This window comes from Otolemur garnettii, unplaced genomic scaffold (genome assembly GCF_000181295.1).
Source record: "Otolemur garnettii isolate 467f Iridium unplaced genomic scaffold, OtoGar3 scaffold00153, whole genome shotgun sequence".
Classification (NCBI taxonomy): Eukaryota; Metazoa; Chordata; class Mammalia; order Primates; family Galagidae; genus Otolemur; species Otolemur garnettii.
In genome coordinates, this window is record NW_003852548.1 from 2,691,937 (window position 1) to 2,702,468 (window position 10,532).

Genomic DNA, 10,532 nt, shown 5'->3' on the forward strand with positions numbered 1-10,532 from the left:
CATTTTCTTTGGTTGCAGCCATCTTTGTTGTTTAGTGGGACTGGGCTGGATTTGAACCTACCACCCTAGGTGTATGTGGCTGGCACCTTAGCCACTTGAGCCACAGGGACGGAGCCATGAAAGGAGTTCTTAACAAAAGACCTTTGGCAGAAGCAGCTCTATTCTGTAACATTTTGTTTTGTTCACTGACATTTTCTAAGAGATTACAACAGTATCTTACACACAGTAGGTGCTCAATAAATGGTTGTTAAACAGATAAAGGCATAGGATCTGACAAGGAGTTAGCACTCAATAAACACCATTGCTGTTTAGTAGTTTGTTTTTTTCACTAACATTATCTCAAGCATTAGAATAATGCCTGGTAACAGGGTAGGGCTCAATGTTAACTAGATGAAAGCAATGTAGAAAGGGACTTAGCACAAAATCAGTTCTTAATAAATATTTTATAATATCTTGCCAAGGGCCTGTAATTGTGCCTGACATAGTATTTGCTCAATATATATTTGGTAAATAGGTGAGTGTGATTAATTCAAAAGGACCTGGCACAAACTGTTATCATGTGATATTTTGTCACTGTCACCAGGCACCTAGAACTGCTCGGTAAAAGGTGCAAATGTTCCTGGACACAAAAGACCCCTCTCATGACTCTAGTAGCTCGGCGCAGGCTCACTGCTGGCCAGAAGCACCCTTACTGCTTGAAGTGGGGCCCTCTTCTGGCCAGGCCGCTGACCTGCACAGCCGCAGACAGGTTTTCTCAGGGAGACACAAAAATTCAATACTGCGCAGGCGCACCCTCTCCTCTGGGTCCCAAGGCCTGCGCAGACGCAGTTTCCCATGGGCCCGCCAGGGGGCGCTCACACCTCTACAACTTGCCCAGACCCGCCCTGCTGTCCGTTAGCGCTTTAACTGCAGGAGAGAAGCAGCCACCATCACCATGGCAACCAATGACCTCTGCCCCTCTTTCCCCACCAGCATGCCCTGCGGGCAGTCCCCAAAGCAGTGTTTGGAAGGAGGATGAGAAAGGAGAGTTAGAAAGGAGAAACCAGGGCTCGAAGGGGAATGAGGGTGAATCAGAATTGTGTTACTCCAAGGGAATAAATATGGGCTGGTAGGAGCGTTCTCAATGTTACAGGGCCCAGGGAGTCACACATTTACTGGAAAAGCAAGGGAGCGTATTCACCGTCAATGATGGAGTAGATAGGTCAGGAAGGGATCCAAAGATACTCACCAAGGGGGACCATCCCAGCACACGATTACGGGGAATCACTTTAATGGCCACCTAGAGAAGAGGGCTGGGGTTAAGGGGTGACTCCTCCCAGTCTAGACTTTCTGCCCACCTCTAGTACCCCTCCATCAGCCAGCATTCCAGCTTCTCTGGTCCCCAACCACACCACCCTACAACCCATGAGCCAAACCTCCCCTGCTCTCCTGAGTCCCTAGAACCAAGTTTACCTCTCCTACCATCCTTTGCCCTTGTTGGGCTCTCCCTTCTCAGGCCATCAGGACCCCTCACCCCAAGTCCAGAGTTATAGATTTCCTGATACCTAAAAATTCCTCAATTTTCCTATTTAGCTCCAGGACACCACAACTCTGTACCAGGGTCCTGGTCCTCACGACATCAAACTGGACACCTACCTCCAAAAATCTCCAAAATTCTCCTTAGATCTAGGTCCCCACCTTCACATACACAGACACACATACATATCCCCTGGATCCTGGGGTCTAACAGTTCCCTTGGCCCCCACTGCCCAGTTTAACTCCCTGAACCTCCAGAATACCTGCCATGAAAGCAACCCCACCCCCATCACATACTACCTGGACCATCACACGCCACGCATACATACCCCAGCAACCCGGATTCTGCTCCTTATGACCATACTACACACATTGCAGGCTCACTGCCCGGTGTACCAGCATCCCAGCTCGAGGACCCCCGCCACACATACCTAACCCTCCCAAGACCCTCGTGGTGGATACCTGGAGTCGGTCTGTGACGCGGTGTCCCGCGAAGACGGTTCCAAAGCCCCCCTTACCCAGGAGGGGGCCGAGTCGGTACTCGGCCTCGAACGCTTCCCGATCCTTGCCTCCTACGCAGGCGGAGGCGAGGAAGTCAGGGTGGCGGCGTACTGAGCCCAGCCGCGACTCCCTCCCCCCGTGCCGCCACCCACCTTCCAGCCCACCCTGCCTGGTCGCAGTTGGTAAGACTGTGCTCACCTGGAGGCGACATGGGGGTCACGGGGGGCGCAGAAGGCCCCTGCAGAGGCTTGGTCAACATGGAGGAGGTGCTGCGCAGATTGAGCCCACTGAACCCGCTGAGCCCGCAGGGCGTGGACGCCCGGGGGAGAGCGGCCGGGGAGCCAGGGCTGGGGGGCGCCAGGGTGGAAGGCAGGGAAACTGGTGGCCCAGAAGCGCCCTCAGACAGCGCAAGCTTAAGATTCGCCGCGCGCTCCAGCCCAAACGCTACTGAGCCGGGGCACGCGCCTCCCGGGAGAGTCACCCTGGGCGACAGCCCCGCCCACCTGGCTTTGATCAATCGGGACGCGGCACCTGCTGTACCCTAGCCAATCGGAGCCAGTCCTTATTTACATACCACCCTCAACGTTTCGAGTGCCCCCTTATGCAAATACACGCCTGGTTCTTCCGAGGAGGAGGTGCCTGAATGTAAATGAGGGGGCACGAGGTGGGGCTCACACGAAGAGGAAAGCTTTTCTGGGTATCCCTCTGCAGCAACCTCGTTTGTTTTGGTTATTGTGCCCGGTTGTTGGTGGTGGTGGTGTGTGTATGTACACTTGAAAAACAACTGCGCAGCCTCCTTTCCTAGGAAGTTGGTTTGCCGCCTTTGCCTCGAGATTATTGTAGCGATAGCACCAGGCCTGGCTTCTAAGAATTCGAGCCCGTGGCTATCCAGGACCCTGTCCCCAGGGGTATTTCTCACCCTTCACTGGAGTCTTCCAGGCCACTGGCAGCCTTCATTCTGAAGCTAAAGCCAAGGCTGTAGAATAATCTGTCCAGTAGTCCGGGATGGGTAACCTCCAACCATGGCCACATCGTGGGGTTTGGGGGGGACGCCCAGGTAAAGGCATGCCTGAAACAGACTGCCTACAGGGTGTTTTTGGAGCCTTTAACAAAGACAGACTATCTAGACAGCCTTGGGCCCAGTACACGGGTCTAGAATCTACAAGGAGGGGTGGGGGAGTGGGTGGGGAGTGAGCCAGGGTGGTCAATATCTGCACTTCTGGGTGAGACAAGGACTTAGACATGGTAGATGATGCTGGAAGTAACAAAACACTCTCATATACAAACATAAAAAACCACTGGATAAGGCCCTACACCCCAGAAAGACAAAAATGCACTCCAAAGATAACAAAAATGTCATGAGATAATACACACATACCATCAGACACATTGATGGAAACTTGTCCTAGATACATATGCACTGTCACAGAGACTGACATACACTGTTCAGGTAGCACACTGTCAGAAAAACAGTTATATCCCCAAACTGATATCCAGAGATACCATTACAGAAAAACAGGCACTCCAGAGACTGGGAGGCCTACATTGCCATGTAACCACAGACATGTCCTTGTCAAGACACACTGACAGAACTTGTCACAAACACACTGGCACAATCAAACATGTACTGTCACATAAACACTTGTACTGTCCCAGAAATGAGATGCAGAGTCTGTCACAGGGAGATACACAGATGCTCCAGAGACACACATGCACTACTCAAAGGCAGACATGTACTAGTATGACTGAGCCACACAGGCAGTATCACAAAAATAAGTCATGAAGAGACCTAGTCACATACACCATCAGACATGCAGCCTTATCAATGAAACAAACTATCCAGAAACAGCTACCCCAAATCTCATAGAAATACAAACGGACCTCCATCTCATCAGACAGAAAAACCACAGATGCACTGTCACAGACAGACCCACGCAGACATGCACACGTCTAGGATACAGACACAAACTGTCAGAGATAGAGTCCCACACTCAGTCACCATCTGACACACCTGGAAACAAGCCCTCATCACACACATGACTGGAGACACTCAGTGACATGCACATGAAGACTTACACTCACCAGTCACACACACATACATAACACCCAAAAAGCAAATACATACATGTACTTTCGCTTATTCACCCAATGTTATTAGGGGTCTACCATAAGGCTGCCAGGCCTTAGTGGGGATGCAGATATTTGAGATACACAAATAGGTCAGGCATCAAAGCCCCTGCCTGGGAAATTTGTTTATAGTACAGTTATTACAGATATTTGTAGACAGAAGTGAGAACGTGAACGGACTTGTCAGAAGGTGACCCTCTATGTGTCTTAGAAGACAAAGAAGGTTGGTGGCTCAGAACAAGGGAAAGGTAAATTGCACAGGCAGAGGCCAAGGAAATCAGAGCACAAAAAGAGGCAGGAGCCAAATGGTGCAGAAACTTCCACAATAGGGTAATTAATAATACCTGCTGGCTCAGCGCCTATAGCTCAACCGGCTAAGGTGCCAGCCACGTACACCTAAGGTGGCGGGTTTGAATCCCCAGCCCGGACCTGCCAAAACAACAATGATGGCTGCAACCAAAAAATAGCCGGGCGTTGTGGCGGGCGCCTGTGGTCCCAGCTACTTGGGAGGCGGAGGCAGGAGACTCGCTTGAGCCCAGGAGTTGGAGGTTGCTGTGAGCTGTAATGCCACAGCACTCTGCCCAGGGGGACAGCTTGAGGCACTGTCTCAAAAAAAATAAATAAATAAAAATAATACTGGCTAACATTTTCACTCTCAGAATGTGGCAGGCACTATGCCCAACAGTATATTATGTTGACTACACACAGTCTCTCAATGCTCACAAGCTGAGACAGCATGAGGTAGCAGACATTAACCATCTGTTTTTTTTGAGACAAGAGTCTCACTTTGTCACCCTTGGTAGAGTGCTGTCCCATCACAGCTCACAGCAAACTCTAACTCTTGGGCTTCAGTGATTCTCTCGCCTCAGCCTCCCAAGTAGCTGGGACTACAGGTGCCTGCCACGATACCCGGCTATTTTTTGGTTGTAGTTGTCATTGTTGTTTGGCAGGCCCACACTGGATTTGAACCCACCAGCTCCAGTTATGTGACTGGCACCCTAGCTGCTGAGTTATAGGCCCTGAGCCATAACCACCTTTCTTATACAGATGGGACACTTGAAACTCAGAGGCTATGATGTGACCAAGGCCACAGAGTTAGAAAATGCTGAAGAAGATCTCAAACCAACTCTCTAGCAAACATATACTTGACCATTAGATTCCGGAGACACCCTGCACACAGCCAGTCAGTCATTCACATCCTCACCTTCAGAGCCAGACTTTCACAGGGACCCCCGTCATGGAGGCACAGTGAAAATGATGCTTGAGAAAACCTAGAGGCCAGCCAGCCTTCCCTGTCTTGGCTTTACCCCATAGGAAGGGCAGGTGTCAAGGACTGGGGGACATGAACAAAAGGCGTTAGCTATTTATGACTTTCTAAAACCCAGTGGGGTGGGTCCCTCTGGTCATTTCCACTAAATTCATGCTGCTATTAAGTGCCAATTATGCTATTCCAAAGCATTTCCTCATCAGATCATGACAAGGAAAGAGCAAGCAGAGATAGTGAGAGATGCAGGCAGAGAAATTGGAATTCAGGTAGGATGTTCAGCCTTTCTCCTCAAGCTCATAGTCCTTTCTCTGCCCCCATCACACCCCTAAGGAAATATATAGGCAAGGACTGGGGCAGCAGGCAAAGATGGGGGTTTTCTGGTGATGATAGGTCCAGGTCTAATATGCAATGAGTTGATTAATTATGAATTCCAAGGCTCCAGGCAGACCCTACTGGAGCATTTGGACCTCAGAAGTCAAGCCAAAGAGCTGTGCCATTGCCTCCTCTACCCAGAGGCCCACCCACCCACTGCCCCACACAGAACAGAGCCGCTCAGGGAAACTGACATTTGGTTTTATTGTGCCAAGGACATTACAGATGGCTGATCTTGTCAACACCTGCAGGGCACGGGTGCCCCATCTGCCAAGGCTGCTCCCACTCCCTACACTGAAATCCTGGGTGGTGGCCATGATCCCAAAGATGCTCCCCACTCCCAAGATTCCAAAAGAGACTAGTGGTGGTGGTGGAAGCAAAAGGAATGCAGCAAGGTCAGGGTCTCATTTGTCCAAAGCTGGTCTGACACCTGCCACCCTTGCCCCCTGCCCCAGCTCACACCCTAGGCCCTCTGCCCACCTCCATAGAGCTAGTGGCCAGAAGATGGCAACCCACATCTTTGTACCCCCTCCATGCCCCATAGTCTGCCTGCCCCCAAACCAAAGAGATGCCACCTTCACAGAGCCAATGCTGCTGTCTATGTCATTTTTGACTGGTTGATTTTATAAGATAAAAGTTCATTTTAATAAAGAAAAAATTCAACATTGAAGGCTCAGACATTCTTGGGGTACTTGGAAGGGAAATACTCCACTTCTTCCTCCCATATCCCTGGCGTTGTTGTGGGGGAGGGATAACAAGTTTTCTGATCTTGGAAGAAATGGGGGGCAGGGAGACTTTCCTCTGTCTGTCTCTCTCCTTTGGGGCTGCCTGGCTGCTGCCAGTTGGTTTGTCTGTGTGCCTCTTGCCTACCTTCGGCACCCTTGCCCGAGTCCCCTGTGGAATGCAGGGATGGTGCTGTTCAGGGATGGGGGGGCAACAGGGCACATCAGCTGGCAGAGAGACAGGTGGCGGTGGTGGCAGCAGCAATGGAGGGAGTGCAGGAGTGGGCCAGCCAAAGGGAAGTGGAAAGGAGGGAGGAGGGAAGAGGGGAGAGTGGGAAGATGGGAAGGAGGCAAGACAGAAGAAAGCCAAAGGTGGGGTGGCACCAGAGGGCAGGAGTGGTGGGGGTTGGGAGATGGTGTCCAGTCCCTGGGTCTCCATCAACTCTTGTCTGGGGGGGGGTCTCTGTGCACTTTGTTTTTCTTCATACTGTCTAGGTATTCCTGTTGGGACACTGCCAGCACCGATGCTAGGATATCATCATCATCCCAGTCATTCAGACCTGCTGGGCAAAAGGAAGAGGAAAAGGATGATGGAATGCTCTCCGTTTTCCTTCTCCTCCCCCACTGCTGATCTCTGGAGTTTTGAGAAATCCCATACTGGCCTTTCTCACTCTTTTCTCTAAGGAGAAGGCTCCCTTAGGGCTGTGAAACCATACTTGGACCCCTTCTGGGGCTAATCTTTTGGGCCTAAATAATCGCCTCCCACTTCTTGACCAGAGGCTATATAAACCCCCTCTCAGGACATGCTACTTCTTCTAGTCCCTCCCCAACTCCCAGCTGGCCCCTGGCCCCCAGATAGAGGAGGCTCACCAAAGGCAGAGGGGGACATCTGCTGAATGAGGGCCCGACACTCCAGAGCAGGGTAAAGGGACACCAGGGGGGAATTAGCCCGGTCAGCCCCTGCTGAAAACTGACTGCTTGTACCTAGGGCAGATGGACAGGACAATCAGAGGTAGGACATAGGACCCAGGACTCAGGCAATACTTCCTAACCCTAGTGTATTTTCCCTGTGAGGAAGTCACTGACCTGGTGCACAGGGGGAAGGAGGTTTGGCAAGAGCTAAAACAGTGCCTGGGGAAGGGGGCTTGATCCCCAGCTCAGCATGCAGCTCAGGGTGCTCTGGTGACGGGGCCGAACTCCGCTGCCTTGGGGACCGGCTGGTCCACTCCTCCAGGCCACTGGAGGCTGCTGCTGTGGCCGAACTGCATGTAGCACTGGCTTTTCGGGGCTGCAGTAAGAAAGGGAAAAGCAATAAGGACTACCACCAGTTGCAACCCTCCTGTACCCCACCCCATCATTCCTACTCACACAGTGGACCAAAAGGGGTCCTTCTCAGGATAGAAGCAAAGCTCCTTAACCCCATTATCTCACCTCTACCACCAATCTTACAGAAAATGCTGCTCTCTACCTTTAATATACATCTCAAATTCTAATTCTTCTCATCAGCTCCACTGCCAGCCAGCCCTATCACCAGTTACCTAGACTTCTGCAGTAGCTTCCTTACTAACCCCCTGCTTCTTCCCTCATCCCTCAGACTCTGTTCTACACTTAGCAGTCAAGGGGATCCTGCTGAATCCTAAGTCGGACCCCATGCTTCTTCTGTTTGCTACCCTCCTACAGCCTCTGCCTCATTACAGCCCACAAGCCCATACACAATCTGGCACCATCACCCCTCTGACTTCAACTATTACTACACTCTGTCCAGCTACACTGGCCCTCCTCTGGGCCCAGGAATGGATTAACAAGCTGTGGTATATGTAGTCATGGAATACTATTCAGCCATTAAAAAGATTATATCTTTTATATTAACCTAGATGGAGGTGGAACACATTCTTTTTAGTAATGCATCACAAGAATGGAGAAGCAAGAATCCAATATACTCTATTTTAACATGAAGGCAGCAGATAAGCTGTGTGCTGGTCCCTGCATTTGTGCTCAGCTCGCTCACCTTCTGTAAGCTTTTGCTCAAATCTCACTCAGTCCTACTCATTCTCCTTTCCCTGGCTCTGTATTTTTCAACCATAGCACCTCTCAACTAATTTATTTATTATGTTTACTTGCTTTCACTCTGCAAAAATATGAGCATCAAAAGAATAAGGCTCTTGCCCTCTTGGGTTCACCTATGTACACTGAGAATGGTGCCTGGCACAGGCATGTAGTAAGTAGTATTTGCTGAACAAATTATTCAATTCTTGCCAACATCTACAATCACTCCAAACTCCTTGTGATTCTTCAGATGCCTGTCTGCCCTGCCCCCCTCTTGCTGTAACAATTCAACCTTCCTTTGTAAAGACTGACCAGAGGCCCCACCTCCACTGGTTCTCCAGCCAGGGTCAAGGGCCCCATTAATGAATCTGTTTCCCTCAACAGATGAGATCACTGAGAGCTGAGCGGCTAGGTCCAATTTTATATCCTGAGTACAGAGCCTGGCACACAAGAGCATTCCATAAAAGCCTGTCTCTCTGAATCTATCCATTGCTCCTTTACGTCACCAGTGGTAGTGAATGCCCTCTCTCATTCCTGAAGTGCTTGATCTATACACATATTCAAAGTTCCAAGGCACTAAGGTGAAGATAAGTTACAGATGGGGCTAGAAGTTTCCTTCCCTCCCAGATGTAAAACCTGCTTAGTTTTGGGGCAGCGCCTGTGGCTCAAAGGAGTAGGGCGCCAGCCTCATATACTGGAGGTGGTGAGTTCAAACCCGACCCCGGCCCTGCTTACTTTTGGCTGGGTGTGTTGGCTCATACCTGTAATTCTAGGACTCTGAGAGGTCAAGGCAGAAGGATTACTTGAGACCAGGAGTTTAAGACCTGTTTAAGCAACAGCAAAACCCATTCTCTACTAAAAATAGAAAAATTAGTCAGGTATGGTGGCATGAACCTCCTGTAGTCCCAGCTACTTGGGAAGATGAGGCAGGAAGATTGTTTGACCCCAGGAGTTGGAGGATGCAATGAGCTACAGTGATGACACTGCACCCCTACCCAGGGTAAAAGAAAGAGACTCTATTTAAAAAAAAAAAAACCTACTTAATTTTTTTACTGCTCATTTAGGGGCAAAGCATGAATTCTTGGTCAGGCCAGTAACAGAGCCCATGACCAACCTGGCTGGGGCCTCGAACCTGGCGAGCCTGTTTCTCTTGATCCCGCAGCCACTGCAGGTAGGATTCCCGAGCCACCTGTTCCTCAATGGCCTCGTTTGTGGCCTCCCAGTCTGTAGCCCGTTTCTTGTCTTCCAGCATCTGCTGTTCAATCCATGATTCCTCTGATGTTTTTATAGCATTCTTCATCAGGGACTGCTCCGCAAACTGCAATGGGGGAGAAGAACAGGGATGTGCAATGACAGTCTGAACCTGGCCAAGAATCAGAAAGGGCTCAGGGAGGGAGGCCCAGAGGCCCCAGAAAAAAAGGAAACAAGAAGTCAAGTACTCCCACAAAGGATTCCTCAGCAGACTACCTCTTTATCAGACACTGAGGGAAAGCAGGCTTGGGTTATAAGACTTGTCATTCCAAAGTCCTGTGCTCAGAAGACCTGACCCTACCACTAAGACACATCAACTGAGGTACTAAGTCTGGGGCAGCCAGGAACCTTCCAGCCTAGACCTTAATTTTAAAAAGCTTCATCCAGTGATGACTCAGTTTTGTAATACTGATGAGGCTTTCCTCACACATGCCCAGATGGGGACAAAGTTAGCTGTGTGTGCACTGGGTAGAGGGAGTACTCAAGCTTGTAAGGGGGGAGACAAACAGGGGGATGTGTGAGGGGTGAAGAGCAGTACTAGCATGGTGTGGGGTGCTACTGAGTTTCAGAATGGTAGGACATTGTATGAGCGTTCTGTTTGTCAGGCTGTGAAATCAAACAGCTTTTTAAAAAATGAAATAGGGGCTTGGCACCTGCGGCTCAAGCAACTAAGGCACCAGCCACATACACATGAGCTGACAGGTTCAAATCCAGCCTGGCCCGCCAAACAA

The 10,532-nt window shown here is 50.3% G+C and overlaps 2 protein-coding genes across 4 annotated transcripts in view; both read right to left on the reverse strand.

The window, feature by feature from the left end:
- Positions 1-2,576, reverse strand: part of PIM2 (Pim-2 proto-oncogene, serine/threonine kinase) — a 6,268-nt gene extending 3,692 nt beyond the window's left edge. Inside the window, exons 1-3 of the mRNA XM_012811315.2 lie at positions 2,215-2,576; positions 1,978-2,087; positions 1,229-1,279 (exon numbers count right to left, since the gene is read on the reverse strand). Coding sequence (XP_012666769.2) covers positions 1,229-1,279; positions 1,978-2,087; positions 2,215-2,275 — 222 coding nt within the window. The 5' untranslated portion in view covers positions 2,276-2,576. The remainder of the gene's footprint in view (positions 1-1,228; positions 1,280-1,977; positions 2,088-2,214) is intronic.
- Positions 2,577-5,962: 3,386 nt separating this feature from the next.
- OTUD5 (OTU deubiquitinase 5) overlaps positions 5,963-10,532 on the reverse strand; it is a 40,257-nt gene continuing 35,687 nt past the window's right edge. Inside the window, exons 6-9 of one of the 3 annotated variants that reach the window (XM_023519033.1) lie at positions 9,683-9,868; positions 7,591-7,792; positions 7,375-7,488; positions 5,963-7,067 (exon numbers count right to left, since the gene is read on the reverse strand). In XM_023519033.1, the coding sequence (XP_023374801.1) occupies positions 6,943-7,067; positions 7,375-7,488; positions 7,591-7,792; positions 9,683-9,868 (627 nt within the window). In that variant the 3' untranslated portion in view covers positions 5,963-6,942. Of the gene's footprint in view, positions 7,068-7,374; positions 7,489-7,590; positions 7,793-9,664; positions 9,869-10,532 lie in introns of all 3 variants that reach the window. The other 2 variants (XM_012811316.2, XM_012811317.1) reach the window with 2 other exon arrangements.